Source organism: Amia ocellicauda, chromosome 10, assembly GCF_036373705.1.
Source record: "Amia ocellicauda isolate fAmiCal2 chromosome 10, fAmiCal2.hap1, whole genome shotgun sequence".
Classification (NCBI taxonomy): domain Eukaryota; kingdom Metazoa; phylum Chordata; class Actinopteri; order Amiiformes; family Amiidae; genus Amia; species Amia ocellicauda.
Genome location: NC_089859.1, coordinates 24,136,164 through 24,159,939, shown reverse-complemented (window position 1 = coordinate 24,159,939; position 23,776 = coordinate 24,136,164). Strand labels below are relative to the sequence as shown.

At 39.1% G+C, this 23,776-nt stretch overlaps 1 protein-coding gene across 1 annotated transcript in view; it reads right to left on the bottom strand.

Moving 5' to 3' along the window:
* Positions 1 to 23,776, bottom strand: part of creb5b (cAMP responsive element binding protein 5b) — an 88,908-nt gene that overhangs the window by 47,047 nt on the left and 18,085 nt on the right. The window contains exons 4-5 of the mRNA XM_066715655.1: positions 20,351 to 20,472; positions 16,303 to 16,460 (exon numbers count right to left, since the gene is read on the bottom strand). Of these exons, the coding sequence (XP_066571752.1) occupies positions 16,303 to 16,460; positions 20,351 to 20,472 (280 nt within the window). The remainder of the gene's footprint in view (positions 1 to 16,302; positions 16,461 to 20,350; positions 20,473 to 23,776) is intronic.

Below are 23,776 nucleotides of genomic sequence, written 5' to 3'. Positions count from 1 at the left end.
CCTTGCTTACGCTTGCCGTGGAACAAGCTGCGCACGGAGTACAATCAAAGGTTAAAACACACACATCTGAACGGCCCGTGACATTAGTGCAAAAATAAAAAAAGGCCTTTTATACCATCAGAGGCTGGGAGAAAATGTATCTATGTTACTGTTCCAACTGTTCCAACGTTGTTAAGAGCTCTATTAATTAAAACACAAAGCAATCAAACGACCTCACGCCGGCGACACTCTTCCAGCAAACCCAACGCCCTGCTTCACTATTCAGACAAATTACCTGCGCAGAGCACTATGATGCAGATTTAAAATTAAAGTATTAATATCCTAGTCCTTGTGTTCCCTTTGAAATTTGCTACCAGACAGACAGGAAGTGCAATGATTTAAACAATCTCATAATTAGCTTGATTGAAATTATTTAAAGATTTAAACACACCTTTATTTATGTAAGAACCACTGCTCTGATTTGAGGGCAGATTTTCCAAAAATAACTCATAGAAGCAATAAATAAGGTGTGTATTTGTTTCGATATTCGTTTTATTTCATGTTTACCAAAACGGCATGCCCAGAGCTGTGATAATAAAACCATAAACCATTGTTACAAAATTATAAGTAACCACACAAAGTAACCAAGTCAAAATTTAATTCCTGTTCAAACAAGCACTATAAACATTAAATATCAACTTTTCTCAATAATTTAGAGTTGTGCGTTATTGGAACCCATACTTGAATTAACTGTGTTTAGGACTCTCACATTTTCACACGGTAACTTTCACCGGTTTAGAAGAGAATTACCTCATGTTGTTATTGTATTCGTTTTTGTTTTTTTAGATACACAGCTTAACTCAAAACATATCTGAAAAGCATATTCAAATGTTTGGTAGCAGCATGTTTACATGTTTACAATAAACAAGTGGAAGAAAAGCTAACAACAAACAACCAAATCAATAAACAAGGTTTTAGCCCTTTGAATGCCAAAATGAAATAATCTATTTTTTTTTGTGTAAAAAAAAAAACCACACTGAAGAGTACTGCATTGGAAACGTATTATTGAACCCAAAAATAACGTAAAAACATATTTTCTTTTGACAGCAAGACATTATGTAGTATTATTGTACACATTTTAACAACACATAAGCCTTGCACATCAAAAACTCATCATGTCATTATGGTTTATACTGTAACGACACCCGGGGGCTTCTGGCAGCAACAGGGACTCGAACCCCGTTCTCCCGCGCCTCAATGCAGCGATCTTACCGCATCCCTAAAAGGCCCAGGCCCCCAAGGGAGGCTCAAGATCCCTACAATACATATCTTCACTAATATGGTAAGCACTCCTTTTCTTCTCTCAAGGAATGACAACTGTGTCATTTAAATCATACGCTGTGCGGAGTTTACAGTCACCCACTGAACCAAATAGCAATAACATTGTCAAATTCACCACATGGCATTTCTGTACAGATCTCATATCAAACCTATGGTGCCCAAACCCCTGGTTTCATCAAAACACATTGTCTAAATATTGATTCTAAATCCAAGTGGGCCTACATTTCCTCCATACAGATCTTGCAGAGAACATTTTATTGGACAAAGACAGGGACAGGGAGATCCCTGTCTTCCACACATTGAGACTGACACCTTTCTATCAGAACCAGTATTAACTTTTTCAGCAATTTGAGCTACAGTACCTCGTGTGTTGTATCGGACCACACGGGCCAGCCTTCGCTCCCCACGTGCATCAATGAGCCTTGGCCGCCCATGACCCTGTCGCCGGTTCACCGCTTTTCCTTCCTTGGACCACTTTTGATAGGTACTGACCACTGCAGACCAGGAACACCCCACAAGAGCTGCAGTTTTGGAGATGCTCTGACCCAGTCGTCTAGCCATCACAATCTGGCCCTTGTCAAAGTTGCTCAGATCCTTATGCTTGCCCATTTTTCCTGCTTCTAACACATCAACTTTGAGGACAAAATGTTCACTTGCTGCCTAATATATCCCACCCACTGACAGGTGCCATGATAACTAGATTATCAGTGTTATTCACTTCACCTGTCAGTGGTCATAATGTTATGGCTGTTTGGTGTATGAGTTGCACATCACAAAGAGAAGCTTTAGACAGAATAAACTGACACAACTGTGACATCTTTGGGAATTTCTGTTTCATACGGTGACATTTTTGTATTTCTGAGGCCTGTCAGCCTGGGCTTTACTCTAGGTCCACCAGCCAAATCACACAGACTAAAACAACACAGATCGATGCAGCCTTACATGAAGTATATCTCAGGTCTTAGTGTGTTCATTTTTCATTTTCCCTGGGAGGCATCAAAACTAAGAAGGGTCTAATCATGAAAAAGAAAAAACACTATTTAAAAATGTCCAAGAGAAAAGATACATATTCCTCAAATGTACAAAAAATTGAACAAGGTTACCTTTACTTCTACACTGCTTTGATTACTCCATCGGCATGCAGGTCAAAAGATCTCTTCTGAACTCAATCCAGAGCCAAACATGCATTAACATTTAACTGTAGCAATACACATCTCAGATGTTAGAACCTGACCCCTACTTAACCAAACCCAACACGTCCTCTCAGAACGTAGATGCACACATGGCATGTATTTCAGGGCCTTGGAAAACCTGCCGGCACATGCAAGACCAAGAGCATATCCTGTACAGAGTCTACCGATCGGCAATTTTTTCCTTGTCCTTTCTTTCCATGTGAGGTTTCTTTTCTTGGCAATGAATGAATAACTATTTCTGCAACACACACATCTGCCATGATATATTAACACAAATCAGATAATAAATCATATAAGGCAATTTCAAAGATATGGTTAACATGTATATATATATATATATATATATATATATATATACACACACACAAAGCCAATATCAAAACTATTTAAGCTTGCGGACTTCTACTCATTCCTCATAAAAAGTGTATAATATCTGTTCCATACCATATTAGCTTCTGTCTCGTTCATGCAATTAAAAATATGGAAAGGAGGCTTTTATACATTATTAATGGACAGTTTATAATGCTGTAAATATAGTACAAAATCATTCAGATCCAGAGAAGGCTACTTTGCAAACTTCTCTCACATACAGCACTGTATAAAACCAACTCTGAAAGATGCATTGCCTATAAACTGCAACTGGTTGGACCTCTTATGTCTGCTTTTCCCCAGTGCTTGAAAAACAGAGTGGAATTCTGTTCCAGTAGTTTTTTTTATATATATATTTTATTGCCGGTCATTATTTTCCTCATTAATGTTTTCTCAAACATCTCTGTGTTTTCGCTCGTACCCATTTATGACTTCCTCTTTCCTCTCACAGAAGGGACCTTGAGAACAGAACACATTTCCCCACTAATGAAACAGCATTGGGCCGCAGTACAGGACAGTGGGTTTAATGTGATTCTGCTGCCAATAAAACAAACACTTTCGAGTCATTAACCAAAATCTCCAATCTATCTGGAGTTCTTATGACAATCTTAAACTTGCACATGTAAAACACAGACCCCCAGCCCATCTGACTAGATGGATTATTGTGAATATGTCTACAGTAGGTCCATTGTTAAAATATCACCAGAAATCAATTCTGAAGACTAGTTAGTTCACATTTTATACCCCTTTACACAGCTAGTTTGAAAAGTAAACATCTAGCTTATTCAGTTTTAACTTTTAATACATCTTTAACTGGGTTTAACTGCCACGTTCCCCTTAAATATGGTATTGATACAGTTTTAATTGGGCTAATTTGGGTCCATTTGTACAGGAATGCCGAAACCTATTGTCAAGGACTGGCCTGAAAGCAGATGTACTCCACGTCTCCAGGCAGTCTGTAATGCTCCGACTTCTTGAAAAATTAAGCCACTTGTTCCTTTTTCACCTCCTAATCAAAAGCTTGTTTTGGTAAAATAGTTTACTGCTTTCTAGAACACAATTAACTGCGTTCTATTCCAATTTATAGCACAAGTAACGACACTCAAAGCTTTAAAAGCAGAAACAACAATACCCAATTACTTAAGAACGATGCTCTTTAACGACTCTTATCTTCCCAAAGAGCACTGGGCTGGGCGGTTCCAGGGTAATCCAGACCTGACTGCTCTTGCTGGAGGCTAGGTTGTGGTTGTGCAATCGTACAATTACTGCCCATTTATTACACGGTCAGTCATTGTGGGAGGTTCCCCCCCACGCGAAAGTCTCCCTGCCATTTATTTTTATGTGGTTGTTATTGGTTTATTAGTGTCACTAATAATGACTGCTGGGATTCAACAAGAGACTGATGAATTTGGGGTTGTACAGCTGGGTGTTACAAACCACAAGAGAAAAAGTATAAGTTCAGTATGATTCGACAGAGGCCCATTGGGACACACGGTGAGAGAGAAACTGTCCTTTCACTCCTTGTGTTCAGTAAACAATCAAACTAACCTGGAACTGTTTAGTGTATTTATAAAAAGCACAACGATCCTTAGTTCTCCCTTTGTGGCTTTAAGATTTGCATGATGGAACTCTTGCACTGATCGTCTGTTATTTGTGTGTGTAACCATTACATATTCAACACAACAGAAGTCCTCAGTAAAGTGTTGAAATGGTGCCTGTTAGGTTTTGTGACGCAACTCTTATTAAGTGATACGATTCAGAGATTTTCATGAAGGTGCAAACCCAGATTCTGGGTTATGTATTGTATTGGTCCCTGACTTTAGCATGCAGTGTCTAAATGCAGTCATCTCTGCAAGTCATTTGCAATCATTGTGTTTTTCGCTTCAAATCCATTTTCTTCACTTTGGAAAGCACTTTGCTCCAATGTTTTATTTCACTGGGATGTCAGAATAAGAACAGTCATGCAACACATACTATAAACAAAAGCCTGACGACGTTAGGATTCAATTCGCATGGGAAATGTTACAATTTATTATTTGGCAGAATACATTTCTGGCTTATGTTTTTCAGATTTGCAGAACATCTATGGCACTTGTGGTTTTGTTACCAATTCTTATCCAATAAAACTCAAAGTATAAAAAGTACACAAGCATCCTGACCTAGTCATAAAGAAGTAGACAAATACTTTAGTGCCATTAAAAGGCACACTTTATACCATCTGTGTTTTCCAATTACTTAATTTTAGACTTGTTTAATTCAATTACTATTATCTGTTGTGGTTTAGGCCATTTGTCTGAGAAAAAACCCTACTATTTCAACAGAAATCCTGCAAATATTTCCTCAAAGCTACACAAGGATAAAAGACAATAAAAAAAATGAGCTGTTGGCCACAGGCTTTGGTCTGAAAAGCTGCACCAGAGTTACATAACAGTAATTTATATGCTTTCTTACCAATGAGCTTTTCAAAGATATCCAGTTTGTTTTTCAATGCAATAGTGAGTTAGCAAACCAAATATCAGTAGAAGCAGAATGAACAATCGGGCCGACTACAAAACAGGACTTAAAGTAAAATAAACCACTGGGGTATTCAGAGGATGTGAATGTGACGTGACAAGTTTAGCATGATATTTGTACGAAACAGGGTTACAACTGATCAGAAACATAGAACCAAACATATATTGACCCCATTGGCCATTCTTGTTTATTATTACTATTGATTTCTTAGTAGACGCCCTTACCCAGGGTGCCAGGCCAGACCAAATCACGTTGACGTACTTACAAATCACAAATACGAATTTGTTCCCTCTCTCAGTGTAATTTAGTGTTAGAAGCCACTTTATACTATTTATAAATCGGAATGAGATAAGATACAACTTCATAATTTGTGAATCACGGTCGGGTCAAAGTTTTGACTTTCACTATATTGTGCTTATATTTAAACTGATTTTGTTCATACACTGAAATAATAATTTATTTCTAGTAAGCTTTGCTATGTATCTATCAACCTAGATCAAATTAAATATATGACAGATTTTCTGTCTAATGGAACTACCTATTGATGTAATTAAGTACACAAACTCCAGAAACTAGTGGAATATCATTTCTCACACAGTTTCATACGTCAGATGAAATTCTCAGGTCTTTTCTTTATATATATGTTTATATTATATATATTATTTTCATAACGCATGTTGCTGGGGGGCAATTCTTCACTGAAGCTCATTTAGAAATAAACGTATGTTATTTCAAATGTATTCTTGGAAAGTCATGCTTGCTATGTGTCTAACGGTGCACACAGAAATCCAGTGCTTATGTTGTAGGTTAACTTCTATTTGAAAAATTGAAACACTGCAAAAATGTATATCTAAATATAAGAAGGCCATTGCAGCTGCAAGAAATAAGAGACAGGAATGTCCTATTGACTGATAGTTCTGTTTTACACTTCCTCTGTGGTCTTGTGGTAAAAATGGTCTTGAAAAATCTTAAACGTCACTTGGTATCAACATTATTTTTGTGCTGTGGCTTACTTAGAACTTTGTGACCGGAAATTTGTGCAAAAGGAAAAAATATGGTCTCCATTCAGCAGCAGAACGTACCCACACTGAAGAACAATTCAAAAATAAAGCAAGTGTTTGTATAATTTTGTTTGCAACACAGAAGACAAAAACACAGCATCAATACAACCAAAGATACAACTGACCAGCAAAGCAAGAATGCATTTCAAGAGTCACAAAAAACTCATCCCTCAGTTCAAGGAAAGCAACTGCAGTCTCTTGGGTCTATAAATAAATAATACCAGCTATGCTCAAGAAAGAGAGAGCGTGGATGCCCTTTGAAGCAAGACAAAAAGGCTTTCAAAATCATAATGAAGGAAAAAACAAACCAAGAGACAAATATCAATAAAATATGTGCTTTCCTGGAGAAGACAGTACAGACGGTATGCATAGCCCTATACGTTTACTTTATGGTCACACACTCACACATGTCTGTAAAATGTTATTCCAAGAGTATGCTGATCATTTCAAGTCCACGAGCAGGCTTTTTTTTTCAGTTCTTGTATGTATGACAGGCCCTGAACTTCAGCCAACGATAAGCTCTTTAAACACTTTCGTTCCATCAGTTTGGATGATGGTGATGGGATGCCAAGATTGACAGCACGTGACTCTGAAAGAGCTGCTGGTGCCAAGACCGTACCATTGTTAACTATTAGGGTGCTTCTCTGCTCCGGTCATCTCAAAAGAGATAAGTCTCAGACAGACAGGAAAGAAGGGTTGACAACATAGTGCATTTCTCATAAATGGAGAAGGCAACTTCCCTTATTCACTGTGGGATTGCAGAGGCCTTTCTGAGATTTAATTTGGCTCTGAATACGTTTTAACTGCTGCCATGTGTGTCGACACAGTACCTGCAGAATCAGATGTCCCCGTGACTCCCGGGCAAACCTTGTTATGTGACATGGCATGATTTCATCCATGCCCTTTTTTTGATCTGTGAGGCAGCACTGCGTGGTTTGTCTTGCTGCCAATGGGCAACATATATGGTACCGATTTCTGAAAACTACATCCTGTATGACTGAGATACTTCAAGAAATGTGAGTTACTTTGTTGTGTCACTCGTCTTTCCAAATGCGTTATCATGAACGATCGCCGTCATGATCGCTTGCCACACCTGACAGACATGGTCTGTTGTTATTCAAATAGTGTGAGGATTTGTCTAAAGATGCGTGATCCCTTTCTTCAGATCTTAAGACGCTTGTAGACTTCAAGGTTTGAAAACAACAAAATAACGATGAGCATTTCAAATTAAATAAAGTAACAGATAAATGCACCTTTAAAATAGTTTTAAGAAGAAGGGCTTTATCAAAAGATGAAATAATGCCATCAAATAAACAGAATTGAAATGAGGTGCTGAAGACATATATATACACTTTTGTTTACACTTTCTTTTGTTATGATTATTTAAAAAGTAGTGCCGTAACACTTTTTCACAACACTGGGCTGTCTCTGCGTAGGAATTCCCCTTTATGCCCACTATGCTATGTCTAACTTGGTTGACTAGCTTTGTCTAACATATTTAACGCTGACATAATTCAGAACCACATGTTTATAATTCAAAAGCACAAAGCATTAAAATCATTTGGACACCCCTATGCTTTGTATGATAATGATAGCCATGAAATTCAAATCTCGGAAGACCTTTTTTTGCCCCCTTCTTAAGTACACAAGCCCAACACTGGTTTCCCTCATCAACGTTCCCCCGAGAGCCGCGTTCAGGGACTGTGTCAACGTGCTACGAATACGGTCTTCAGATTTCGCAGAAACATGTCAGGGTCGAGACTTCAAATATGTGTGTTTGAAGAAAGCCAGTCTTAATTGATTCAATGACACAAATCTAGACATAAACACAAGACAGCAACAGAGTGTCTTGTTATTGACGCACACAATCTTTCCGCAAGTCCTTTTTTTCTGGTACAATTCTCTGTTTCTCTGAAAGACAGAGGCAAACTGGAAGCGCAAGTAATAATGTGAAATTCCTTCAGTCATTTTGAAGGCTATATACCCATAAGGCCATTTTAAGAAAGCTTTCCAACAAGTTGTGAGCACATATCTATGTACACATTGTCCATAATTTAATTAGTCCTGGGTTTAAATGGTAGTATTACACAATAGTATTATTTTCTGTTTTCAGAAAGACTTTCAAAGGATTCAATCTTGTTTCCTTTAAGTTACATTAAGTTACATTTTAATATTCTTCTTTTAAAATGCCCTAGGATGCATGGTACATTAAAATGGTTGTGTGAGTGGCACATGAAAGTATACAGTACTGTCTTGTTTTGCATCGTGTCATATCTTATTGCATTAATTTGTACGGTATTGTGTGGATTACATGTTGATAACAAGATAAGAATATACAGATGTATTTATCTTGTGATTTAAAAGCAGAACATTTATGTATTTATTTCACGGCTGAAGCGATGTTTAGATGATGGATGTTTTACTTACTTATTAACTTCTGTTTCATGAAAGTTGTCAGTCATTCTTGGTCACAGTCTAGTTCCAAATAGAAACATGGGATGCATTGGACATGGACTGCAGAATAATGTTGACTAAGACTGCAAACACTGATTAGAAATAGATCATAGCACTGCATATCCCCTGTCTACAAGGCCCACAGAGAAGAAAAACCCTGCAGCTCAAGACCACAGGAGGATCAAGCATATCTCAGACACCATGGTGCACAAAAACACTAATCATTCATAGCGATAGTGAAACCACCAAGATCTCCACCAATCTCCCTCTAATCTCAATATACACACATATCTAATCCTGCTTTTAAACAGGATTAGTCTTAATAGCGTTTCAGATAAACAAGCTAAACTGCAAGATGCAATAAGTGTACCATTTGCTTTCCCTCCTCTCCCTCACTATTTTTCTTTTAATGCTTCGGATTTATTAGACAGTCCACAGCAACAGCACACAGTAGTTGACAATGTGAGTTATAGCATATGAGAAGCAGCGCAAGAGAGATAGAGAGAGAGAGAGAGAGAAAGAGAGAGAGAAGAAAGTCTGAAAAGCCCATCGCATTAAACACTCTTGGACCTGGGCCAGGAGTTGCCCTGAACAATGTTGACATTTAGCCCCTGTAATCAGTGTTGTCTGTCAGTGGAAAGAGATTCCTGGTGCATTACAAACCTCTCCAGGTTTGGCAAGAGCCGTGACGCTGCATGGCCGGGTTCGGGGCCGGGTGTCAAAGCCCCGCTAATTTTAATCGCGCTTGCAAGTCTGTAGCAAAATAGCTGTGAGTGCCGGCCAATGTACACACAGTTTATAGATCAAAATAAACAGCTGTCCCAAAGGTGCTAAAAACAATATAACTCATTCTTAAGTACTCAGCCATCACTGTCATAGTGGAAGTCACTGCAGAGTTTATAAAGGTCAGAAGCAGAGGATCGCAGTTCGAGGGCACTTTAATTGTGTGCGGTTTGTCTGCTGAGCTTCAGGTAGTAAACAGCATTATATAAACTTTTATTTTTGATTGGCTATGCATATACAAAGTTGCATTTTTTCCCTTTGTGATGTAAACACATTTTTAACTTAATAATTTAACTTTCGATACATTTCCAGTCATAATACCTCCCTCTCTACAGTGGAATAGCTGTTGCTTCGTAGCTCATGATATTTCTCTGACATTAATAAAGGATTGTGCGGTGGTCACAATTATATGAATACCACGGCCTGGTACTGTGGCTTGTGTAATTCCCATTGATGTTTCCCCTCCGAGTTATTTTTATGTTATTATATATTTTCCCCCAGCTTCATTGTAACGTTTTCATTTATTTTCCAAGTATGCCTTCATTAATCTCCCCCTTCTCCCGTCCTTTTCAATGCTCATAGAACAAATTAATCTATTTCCTTTAACTAAGGCACATTTTGTTTTCCACCATATCAGCTCATATTTCCTTTGAGTTTCAGGAAATAATCCGTACAATGTTTAAGGTCTCTCTGTGCTGAGACCAGCTGCGTTACAAATTCATATAAATAAAATGCTCTTCCTGAATTTAACCATGGGAGGCGCTATGGTTACTTGATAAAGGCATAAACATACAGACAACATCCTGAACTTATCGGTGTTGTACTTAACAGTACAGCTGCAGTGTTCATGAGTACAGTACCTCTTTTTCCCATAACATGCTGCTTATAACCAAACTATTATTATTATGAGGCTGAGTAGCTTTGTCATTCATCTTAAGAAGAAGAATAAAAAGAAACAGAGTCACTTTCAATAAATAAATGCATTCATTACTAGCGATAGGCTTATCGAAACATGACAGACTGTTTTTGTCCTGTAAATTCATTAGGGATTTCAAAACAAAATCTGTTGCCATGTTTTTCAGGAAACATCTTCCTGAAGAAAGTGAAGGATGTGTTGTCACCGAGTAACGGGCTGTGGTGCACAAAGCAGAGGAAACATTAAGAGCATCAAGCACAATATTGAAAAACACACCATAAAAACACTTATTACATTAGTTGTATTAACCATTTTATGTCACACCTTCCTCTAAAATCCTTCATAAATAGGAAACGAAGTCTGAACATCACTCTTATTTAGTTTTTTTTTTAAATATACATATAAATATGAATTAATATACATAAGAGGTGCTATCCAGTACATTTACCACATGCATACAAGCTTAAACATTGTAAGGACCACATTGCAAAACAATGATCAGTTTAGTTTTTTTATTGTAATACTTGCTTTACAGCTGTTTTGAAGCATTAATTAGGTAGTTAAAATTAAATATTAATTCACATGTTTTAATTGCACCAAAAACTATAATTGACTCTTCAGGCACAGGACTGTGAAACTTTCAAAAACTGGACCAGTGACTATGAACACTATTACCCTTACAAATCAGCAGACTTCCCTATCTCTACTGATTAGCCATTGGAAGTGACCGATATAATGTGGGACTGTGCTCTGAGGACCTGAGCTGCAGACCTCGGTGTCTCCAGGGAGCTGCTGGAGAAAGACTTTCCTCTAAGCTGTGATCCAACATTAGTATCTGTAGAAGGTAATGCTACTACAGATGTCAGATAAAACCAGTTTGTTATGTTTCATGCAAGCACTCTTCAGGAGACTCCCCCTGCACTGACACAAACAGACACGCTGAAATTGTCTGCACTGGAATTACACCTTAAAAACACATCAGGATATTGGCAATCGAAGGAAAAATGATACACACTTTTCTTAAACAAATGTGCATCTTTATATCATCAGGGTCTGAGTATTGTGATTGTCTGAAATCACTCCAGCAGATCAGAGTCAATTATTTTGAATGAGAAGCTACTTTTCCATGTTTTGCAGCAAGAGTTCCAGTTACTCTTATGGTACTACAGCATCCAGCTGATTTAGGCTGCTGTTACTATTGTGGTACTTTGCTTGGTCTGGTGTGTCTATGATTAAAAGTTGTTGTCTAATTGTTGTTTTCTTGTTCAACAGATGGATTTTATTATTGTTTAAAGAGATTTTTAAAAGCCCCCTTAGTATTGCATTTGTACAAAGGCATATTTAGTTATATTACACACATAATATATATATACACTCACCTAAAGGATTATTAGGAACACCTGTTCAATTTCTCATTAATGCAATTATCTAACCAACCAATCACATGGCAGTTGCTTCAATGCATTTAGGGGTGTGGTCCTGGTCAAGACAATCTCCTGAACTCCAAACTGAATGTCTGAATGGGAAAGAAAGGTGATTTAAGCAATTTTGAGCGTGGCATGGTTGTTGGTGCCAGACGGGCCGGTCTGAGTATTTCACAATCTGCTCAGTTACTGGGATTTTCACGCACAACCATTTCTAGGGTTTACAAAGAATGGTGTGAAAAGGGAAAAACATCCAGTATGCGGCAGTCCTGTGGGCGAAAATGCTTTGTTGATGCTAGAGGTCAGAGGAGAATGGGCCGACTGATTCAAGCTGATAGAAGAGCAACTTTGACTGAAATAACCACTCGTTACAACCGAGGTATGCAGCAAAGCATTTGTGAAGCCACAACACGTACAACCTTGAGGCGGATGGGCTACAACAGCAGAAGACCCCACCGGGTACCACTCATCTCCACTACAAATAGGAAAAAGAGGCTACAATTTGCACAAGCTCACCAAAATTGGACAGTTGAAGACTGGAAAAATGTTGCCTGGTCTGATGAGTCTCGATTTCTGTTGAGACATTCAGAGTTAGAATTTGGCGTAAACAGAATGAGAACATGGATCCATCATGCCTTGTTACCACTGTGCAGGCTGGTGGTGGTGGTGTAATGGTGTGGGGGATGTTTTCTTGGCACACTTTAGGCCCCTTAGTGCCAATTGGGCATCGTTTAAATGCCACGGCCTACCTGAGCATTGTTTCTGACCATGTCCATCCCTTTATGACCACCATGTACCCATCCTCTGATGGCTACTTCCAGCAGGATAATGCACCATGTCACAAAGGTCGAATCATTTCAAATTGGTTTCTTGAACATGACAATGAGTTCACTGTACTAAACTGGCCCCCACAGTCACCAGATCTCAAGCCAATAGAGCATCTTTGGGATGTGGTGGAACGGGAGCTTCGTGCCCTGGATGTGCATCCCACAAATCTCCATCAACTGCAAGATGCTATCCTATCAATATGGGCCAACATTTCTAAAGAATGCTTTCAGTACCTTGTTGAATCAATGCCACGTAGAATTAAGGCAGTTCTGAAGGCGAAAGGGGGTCAAACACAGTATTAGTATGGTGTTCCTAATAATCCTTTAGGTGAGTGTATATATATATAAAACAAATACAACATCAAAATCTATCTGTCAATGGGCTGAGAGATGATCAACTCTGGAGTCTGTAATTTGGCTGGCTTTTCTCAACTGGCTGGCGTGACAGCTTTTACTGATTTTCCCAAGACTTAGTTATTAGCGTGGGTATACTAATCATCAGATTAGGGATCATCTGGTTCTCAGTACATCGCTCTCTCTGTACAGACCACACAGCTTCCTTCTTACACTTAGTCCTCACTGTTACAGACCTGAGTTCTCAATCTCACTTCCCCAGTTTACTATGTGAGTCAAAGATAAATCAAATAACTTGATTCAGTCAGTTTTATTGGACAAGTGAGTTTACAGACCATCAGTGTATCATCTGTTACCTGTAAATACATACATGTATGATCCGGTAAGTAGCCCTGTTGTTTATAGATTGATCGATAGAAAGATACCAATATTACGTTAGTGTTTCTACCTCCACCATGACTGAAACCCATGTCAGTTCAATGGCTGCCCGTCTCTCAGTGAAGGGAGGCCAGAAAGAGTGTAGAGTTGTCTAGTTGTCTAAAATGAGGGAGGTCAGAGAGACACACACCTTTCCCAAGCGAGGGTGTATTGAGCAGGAGTGCAATGCCCAGTCAAGCAGAATTTACACCTGACCTACAGCTGTATTTTTCACCTCCTTGTAAACACCTACAACCACTTTTTAAATATGGAAGAGGGGTTGAATGAAAAAAAAAAGAAAAAGAAACTCCCTCATAATTACAGGTCATGAAACTGTTTGACAGATCAAAACAGCCAAGCGCAGGTTGGGGCTGCTGGTAGCGGTTACAGGACTCTTGTCGGTACACGTTAACTCTGCCTTCCAGAAACAAGAGAGCGCGGCAAGCAAAACTTGATGATCTAGCTTACAGTTTCCCAACATTCCCCTATTAACCTAATTGTATTAACAAGGCTGCAATCGCGGGGTAATTCATTTGAGTTATAAATTGGAGAGGGGATTTATCCTGCACGTGTTGTTTCTTCGTCGGGGCCTGGATGAGGAGTGTTGCAAGGTTATTCATTTTCCAGACTGACAGGCTATTTATTACATAGCCAGCGATCCTCCCATTCTGGCTGAAGGTCGTTCTCAGCTTTCCTGAGCAGGCATTGTGAAAAAATGTAATACAAACATACAAACAGAGACCGAGACAGATATTCTGCCCGGACTTGGAATGGGTGAAAATACACCATGGTAGACAATACGTAAATAAAGCCTGGTTGTTCGTTTTCAAAATACCTTTAACTGAATATATATAGTATATATATAAATACATATGTGAGTGTGTATATTTATACCACTCTCATTGAAATTAAATAAATAAAAACAGTTACCTAAGCTAAAATGACAATCTTTTTTGAGATACGCATTGCGAGACGTTACATGTGTTCAGGGGACAATAACCTGAGCGTCAGTCTTCCCTGTGGTAGTCAGAGTAGTTGACTTCCATGTGAAAGTTACGTGCTGTACTAGTATGCAATTCTCTTGTGCTCCTATGCCACCAAGTGGCATCAAAACACAAAGAGAAATGCAGGTGTATTAAACATGCATTTACATCCCATACCCTTAAAATATTTACACAAATTAAAGAGATTCCACATGAAAATACAAGTATTGTTATAGGTGTAAACAAATGCTGAGCAGCATGAAACCAAACCATAAGATATCCTTTGTTCCTTATAGACACTGTTTGTTTCTGTTTTTTCTTTTTTTATGTGGGATTTAGCAAGAAGAGTTGAACCAGGTCAACTGAAGGGGAAATCTGTATATCGTACAGTGAGTCAGAGTGAGACAGAATTGCTCACAGTGCTCTGTGAATTCAAGAGGGAAACTGCGTCTTCATACCTTTTGCAATGAGACTCAGAACCTCCTTCCCAGAATGTACTGTTTCATTCTTATGACTCGAGAGGCTGGGGCATTGGAGCACTACTCTTAGAATACTATTATTTCATTGAATCTATTATTAATATGATTGATCTGTTTGGGTGATTGAAATGATCATTATCAGATGGTACGCGTTTGTTTGTGCCATCTTCAGAGTTGCGGTAATTAGCTAAGTAGAGGAAGTTATACAATCTTAATCAAATTCATTGGTATGGACGTGTAGGACTGTGGGAGGATATGATTACATCGAAGCATCTATGTTTCTGTTTATATGTATATTGTTCTTGATTCATACATAACAAAACACTTAACACTGGAAATCATTTGTTTTTTCTTTACATTTTTCTACAGCCAGCAGTTTGTTTGTCTCTGTTTCCTGACAGCACCCTCAGGACGCCACTGAGCAGCACAGATTGCTACAGTCCAGCAGGATGAAATTCCAGCCCCGTAAAGTGAGACAAAGAGTGTCAGACGGGTTTATCGCAATAAACTACAAATCCTCTGGCAACTCACTGCATATTTAAAAGGTTTCATGGGACCTGCACCTGAGAAACAAAGCTATCTGATGGAATATCTTCTTGAAAAAGGAAATTCATTATTGAACTAAAGTGATGTGTGTTTCTTCAGCACAGTTCTGCCAATAACAAACGCTAATTGGTTCCTAGGGTAAGAATAGCAGTTACCTAGTTAGCATCCGGCACCTTGAGCAAATAACTGACCCCCGCTGCGCTTCATTCTCCTTGAGACTGACAAACGTTGGTCCTTTGTGCATGACTCGTGCCGTTACTGATCCACAGTCTGGGTTGTAGTCTCAGTACGTAACTTTGGATAACAGCACCGACTTTAGGATTGATTATCTCCTGGCCTTTAATGCACTTAATGATGATTTCTCATTGTTCTCATAGTACATAGATTTCTTTTTTAGTTCAGCCTATCTACACCACTTAACTCCAAGCCCCAACTTCAGTTAGCTTCTAGAAAACGTAAAAGGGCCTAACGAACACAATAGTACGTAAAATAAGTCACTTTCGCTGTGTACTGAGCAGTATCTTGAAAGAAGCAATATCATTCCAATAATATCAAAATCACATCTTCAAATGGTAGTTAAACACAAAAAAAAGTAGGAGCACCACTTCTGACAAACAAGCAACAGCAGCCTGTCAGTAACAGCCACGGGGCAAACTACTCACCCGATCTGTCTGTTGGTGGAAGGTGCTTGTGTGATGACCGAACTGGACTGCGGGGAGGGCAAGGCCTGCTGGATAACAATGCTGGTGTCATGGTTTGGCATCCTCGAGTGGGGGGGCTGGTGGAGAGATGGTCCTGCTGTGCCATGCAGTGAAATGTTCTGGAAGGAAAGGAGGATGAAAAACACATGTGAGACACAAATGGTTAGAAGAAAAACTGAAATGCAATTATCCACTGGGGTACAGTAAAGTCAGGGTGTTCCCTCAGAGAACATCAAATACGAGAAAACAAAGCATTGCTACACTCCGGAGTCTCGTATCCAGCTTTATGGCTTTATTCGAGAAGTAAAGGTATGCACAGTAAAGCTCCGGTTGTTTGTTTTTCTTTACAGCCGTCCGAGAGCGAAATAGCCGCAGTTTTGCCGTACTTTTGTCGTTTGGGGAAAAAACATTCAGTGCATCTCGTGGATGAGTGCATCTCATCTCTTGAAACGCAGTTATGAAACAAAAGCCTCCCACTGCTAAATTATTTATTATGAAATTCCCAACTGGTGAGACAAACGCCCCCAAAAACAAAAAACAAAAATAAACTTACAGTACTTTAAAACTGTACTGTTGGACAATGGCGATGCATTCATCCACGAGTCTGGCTTGCGCGCACCTTTTACTAATCAGTCCGAGCTGACTTTTCCACGTTGCGTCACCTCACAACCTCGCTTTATTAAAAACGCAAAAGAAAATGTTGACGATGGCAGCTTTTAATGTGTTATTTTTTGAAATGGCAGAAAATTTAAACACACCCTCGGTTTAACACCAATTCTGTGGGAGGAACCTCAGCCTCTTTTATGTAAAATCGTTTGAACTGGGGTTCACTGGAGAGTCTAGACTTCTGCAAGATGTCAACCCACAGACCCGGGACTTTTTCTGACACGCATTTTAGGCAAGATAAAAGTGCCGGGACCCCGGGCCCCTGACTTTTCCTGTTCTCCGGCACTCAATATGTAAATAATCATAACAAAGGCTGATAGCTGGAGTCAAGGCTTGCAGACTTCATAAGAAGCATTCCTCATAGGACTTTCATGTCAGCTATTCACCTGGGCCCTGAGACTTTTCAAAGCCATCCAGTCCCAAGTACATTTTACTTTTCAATTACTGTATCAAGTGGTCTCCAACAAATAGTCATATGCATTCTATTTAAATAACTTTTGGAGTCGCTTTATAAATGTTGGTGATGAATACCTTACAGAGTCATGTGTGAGTACACCTCATTTTTGTTTATATTTCAAAAACATAAATGGAAAGTGATCAGTTAAGTTTTACGATCTCTGTATGTTGTTCTATATGTGCCGTTGGGTCGTAAATCAAACAGGTGAACCGATTGCATATGTGTCAGGTATTTCAAGTCCCTTGCATGACTGTAGTCACACTACTACTACACAAGCACCTAATCATTCATCTAGAAAACTTAAGGCATCCTCGTTAATAGTTAAATCCAGGACGTATGAAAGTTTTGTGTGCCATGTTAAGCAGTTCAAAATAAATGCTGAGGCGCTGCCTAGTAATGACTAATGAGACAAATACATAAAATCAATTCCATCGTGTACACAGCTAGTGCCCCTGGCCTGCAGACATGTCTGTGTATGTTAAGAATCACATCTTGGATTTAAGATGAACATAAATCAATCTGAAGGTTGTTGACTTCCACGATTAGACCCTCGCAGTGATTTTACGTTACAGGTGTTTTCGATCTGGAACACACAGGTTTCCCCGGTAGCGGAGGCTGACGCACCTACTGACATAAATTCACGATAAGCACCTGGAGGGCAGATTTGTGTACCTGACCATCGAGTCAGACAATCTTTGTGTGTGTTCACGTGCTACATAAAGCTTTCTCAATCAGACAAACAAATATACATGAAATAAAGAAATCTATTGGCATATTCTAAATACAAATACAAACTAACAATGTTGACAATGATAGAAAAATGTATTGTGGTAAAAATATATCCTCCACTTTATGCTGATAAGATCTTCATCATTACAGCAATTCAATCTGTATTTTAATTTGTAGTTAAACTATTAAACATTTATACAAAGTGTCAGACTTTTAAATACTCTTTCAAATCCCTCTCATGTCTTAGAGATGATCTTAATATCATCCCAATTATTAGAGATTGTAATAATCTAATATATATATATATATATATATATATATATATATATATATATATATATATATATATATATACATATATTAAAATAATGTATCAAATCTCACAAGATAATTAATATAATTAATAAAAGCAAAGTTGAACACTAATAACTCTACAAATTGTCTAAGAGGTTTTTTATGTGCATTACTGCTGCTGGAAAAGAGAGACAGTTCTGAAGCTTGACCAGCCAATTTAAAATCCACCTCTGGGATCAAATATTCCTGATTCCAGAATTAGATCCTTGGTGCTGTTCCTGCCACTGGAACGTTGGTGCCCATTGAAAACAACAAGCATTGTTTTGCTACGTAAAGCTTGTATTTTGCTTCAAAAGGGACACTCAACACAACATTGTCAAGTGAATTTACTTAGTTCCTTGTATGAATGCTGTGCTATATTGATATACCACTGCTTTTTCCTCTTTTCCAGGAGGCTGTGGGTCAGGTGTTTAAGGGAGTCGCCAATGTGCAGATTTTGCTGGGGTCGACATATTGCATTTAGCCTGATTCAACATTTTCCCAATTGAGTGTCTAGTCGTACTAAATTAAGACAGTTAGCCATTCCTGCTAACCAGACTGTTGTGCTTCTCCAGAGCTTGCTCTTTCAGCCAGCAATTCAGCCCTGCCCCGGCACGTCTGATGCTGATTGAACAAACTCCCAAATCATCAAATCCCACAACAGTGGTCCACTTCGCTGAGACGTGCGAGGCAGGTAAGCGGACGCATGTCAGTTGCTGCAGCTCTGCGCTTGCCGCCCCATGAGGCGCCTCCGTGATTCAGAGCTGATTCATCTGTAGTATCCAGTAGCGCCGAGGATGGACAACGAACAAATATAAACCATGACAAATGTTCTAGATACTTAATGCTCAGCTCAGAGTAAACCTAAAACCAGCTGGCTGCAGGTTTAGGGAGACAACCTGATCCCACGGTGTGTCTTACCTTAGCGAGGTCAAGTTTCAGAGTCTGTCTGCAGAATCGCTGTCCCTGCCTAGCTGCGGTGTTTGGTTAAGATGGGATTTTTAACTCCCAGGCTGACGAGTCTATTTGCTTGTATCCGTACTGGAGAGGTAAACACTATATTGAGGTTATAAAGCACACATCTAATAAATTCAATGATGTCTGAACTGATGAAAAACAAAGCAAATTTCATTGCAACTGGGTCTTGAAACCCAGGCAGGGACAAGATACATGAAGGGGAGAAAGAAGCATCCCTTTAAAAACTGGATCAGTGAATCGTCACATAACATGATCCTTTTGTTTTCCTCCTTGCTGACTGAGAAACACATGGGCTCATATTAGCAATATTGGCTTCCACACGTGTAAATGCGACGGCTGTGGTTTGGAAGAGCTCTGTGATCCAACAATACGACCTGAAGTAAAAGTCGCCTGATTACCATCTCAGCAAAGGAACTGCAATTCTAATGTGTCATTATTTCATCCTTGAACGAGGATGATTAGTGTTTTGATCTCAGACAGATTATGTTGATTTGATATGGTCCATAGGCTTCCAAGAGAAATCATTCACAAATAAGCGTGTCTTAATAATCAATATGTATAACACAATGAATTAATCAAATGCATTGAATCCAGTGAAGGGTGCCAATACTCTGTTGGCAACTAGAAATACAGTTGAAGGCCTTCACATCAGGGACTGAAAAGTTTGACTAAACAGACTGTATTGGGCCGAGGGCTGTGAATGACTATATTTATTTAGCTTTCTGTACGGTTTACTTTAGTAACTAATGACTTTGACGTTTTCTTTCATCCAGTGCAAAAGTCGGGGAGGTGATTGGAGCAATGAGGAGTGCAAGAAGGATGGAAATCGCAGTGAAAGGGACTTACCCGTTTGCTGTCCTCCTCTTCCTGGGCCTTCCTGAACTCCTGCTCGATGGAGCAATCGAGCTCATTGAAGAGGCCGACTTCTTCGCAGTTCTTCAGAAACCGAGTCGGCGTTGGTGTCTGGTCTGGAACAAGGCAACCAACAAGAACCTCAGCAAGAAAACAAAAAGGCACTCTGGGAAATAATATTGATGGTTGCTTCCCACTGGAAATAGTCACGGGGGCAAACTACTTCTTTAAAAGGAATAATCTTATCTTAGATACTTCAAATGAAACCAAAACTGATAACAGGGCATTGGCAAAAAACATAACAGGACAAAAATCTTTTTTCAGATATTTAAAGAATGTGTTATCTATTTATGGAGTAATGCTGATATACTGTATAGCACCTAGTCTTAATGCATTTCACTTTGGACCCACAACCTGATGTTGGTTTCTATAAGTTAATTCCTCTTCTTGGAGCTATCTTGTTAAGTATATGGAGGAAATATTTATTTTAAATTAAATCATACATTTTCAACATATCATGTGTATCCAGCTCCAATTATGACAGGTAACTGCAATGTTGGCAACATCATACCCCCCACAGCCCCAAGACCCATCAAAAAACAGAAGGGGAAAAAACACATTCCTTGGGGTGATATAAACTTTCACAATCTTTCAGCTGATTGCAGTAAAGTGGATCTTCATGTGTTCCCAGACTGTCAGTCACACTCTCAGAACAGAGGGCAGCCTGTTCCCCCCAAGTGTACTTTTCATTGCGGCTGCACAGTAATCGGATGTATTCCTTAAAAACGTGACATTCGGGGTTGGCAATGAAAACAGGCTTCATGCGCAGTGTACACACAGCAGGCCCCAGGCAGCGATTCCTGTAATATCCTGGAGAGACCCCCTTTCCACCACAGAACAGCGGGGTCCGCAGCATCTAGCTCTCAGCTGTGCCTCCTTCGTGGCCGGTCTGCCTTTAATGGTATGTATTTTTACAAGGGTCTTGCTGTAGCCACGCGGCACACCGAGCTACAGTAATTCAAGAGGCCAGGGCTGTTAAATCGGGGAATGTTATATTACATTCCAATGCGTATAAATAATAGAAAGGCACCAAATCACAGCTGTTATGCTTCTGCATCATTGATCACATAGACCTTGGTTCGGTCTTACAACAACAGTGTCTTTGGATGTCCAGCGTGACGGAGCTATAAGGTGGATAAGATCAGTGCTTTGTCTAGCCTCAAGTATATGATCTTTATTATGCTTTGACTGTACCTAAGATACCCTGTCATGAACTGTTTTTATAACATTAGCATAAACCCTGCCTGTATATTGACAAGAGCCTCGGGCAGGATCTGAGCGCAAAGGTCAAAGGTACGCCGAGTGCTTTCCTCCATAATATAGCCTTCACTTCTGACTTGTCTGCTCTCTCACACTTTTAAAGCTCCTAATATTTCATTGTCTTAGAAGTAGCTGAAATGATAGAGATAATGTCAAGCTGGGGCTGATGTGTAAAAAGTTGCTTTTCTCTCATCCGTGTCCAATCTGAACAGGAGAGCAGCAAATTGCAAGTCTGTACAAAAAAGAAGGAAAAAAGAACAACAAAGAAAGGAAAGGGTTCAAAAGGTCCCCACGAGCAAATCTGGCCTTTTAAATAATTGACATGAGTTACATTTGTCTTTTTTATTTATTACATTTTATTTTAATAACATTAAAAGAAAATGTTTCTGACACCAGTTATGTTGGACTAGGCTAAGATGAGGCAGATACACTATGCCTAAATTCACAATTGTATCAATATTTTACGTTACCTTATGCATAAAGCACTTTGTGTTTACAGTTACACTGTCCAGATAAAAATAACATTTATGCATGGTTAACTGCACACTCTGCTTTCTCTGTTACAATTCCACCAAACAAGAGTCGCAGAGATTGAGATCTGACAAAGTATTATCCCCAGACCAAAAGGCACCCAAAAGTCCGGTAAGCAGACTCCACAATGACCAGAGGGATGTGTATGAGGCCACAGCGTCGACACAGAAGGGCAACGAAAAGCTGTCAGAGCCACTTCAAGCAGAACAAAGCCCTAATATTGAATGTGCAATATGAGAAAAGAGGCTGATAAGAAGTATCTTGTTTCATACCGTACAGTCGGACAGACAAATATTTTCATTTTCCAAAATGAGTTTAAAATTATTTGTTTAGTACGGGGAACCTTACACTGAGAAAGCTATTTTCCGCTTAAAACATTAATTAATGGATAGAAATGTTAATCTCCTCTGCTGCACAACCTCAGTCCTGCCATGCTTTCATCAACACGCCATTTCCCCGGGGCAATTAAAGACTATTTGTTTTAATCTTTCAACACATGGAAACTGAAGCACTACATGTGTTTTGAATGCTGTTTAGGTCATTTCAAAATTAAATTAATAGCTTTATCATACCTTCATTTATTTTCTTCAGAAACAGCAAGGGTTTAAATAAATCATAGGCCACAGTGTCAGTTTTTGCTGGCTACAAAATTAATACAATTCTGTTTCTTGTTCACAAGGATTCATTTTTGTGTTTTCCGAAATAAGTATTTTAAATTCCATTTGGAGTGCTGTGTAACTAACAAATACTATAAGCAAAATGGCATCTACCACAATTTTGCAGGATGCTATCAAAGGTGTTTGTGGATTGCTGCTCCTGTTTATAGCGATGTTGCTGCACAAGTCCAGTGCTATCTTTCCCAGTAAGTTCTGTATATTTGTGGACTGTTCTGTACAAGTTTAACTTATGATCTACAAGTCCAGTGTGACACTTACTTCCAAGATGTCATTTTGCATCCATTAAGGTGGATTGTCCTCAAGTCTGCTGTATGTCGGGTGTCACAGACATGCGAAAACGCTGGCAGCACTCTACACTCCCTGAGGTGTAAGATTTAAATGAACAGAGAACTTGCAGAAGGATTTATAAAAAAAGGAGAAGAAGAATATTTACATGCTGTACTGGGGTTGTTTGCAGACAATAGTTTAAATGAGTCAGTACAGCTAGTAAATACAAGTTTTCTGCTTTGTAATTAGCCCCTGGGTGTTGCTGAGGTTGTAGTGGAAATTGTGTGACATCACTTGCAATTGTTACAGAAACACCTCCAGACCATAGAAAGCCACACAACTGCATGCAGACTTCCTGAAAGATATTGGTGCGCTGGATGCACAATGTGACCAATGAAAAACAAAGGCATATTACTTAGTTGCTGCAAGACATGGTGATGTATAATAGTATACTAGTTTTGAGGGGGGTGATATTTACTCTTAATGACACGATCTATTATTCAATCTATTATTCAATGTAATATTCAATTACATTCAAAGAAGTTTTTATCAGGGCATTTACTACTGTAACTGGGATAAAAGGCAGCAGAACAGACTACACTTAATCCAAGCTAAAGGATAATTA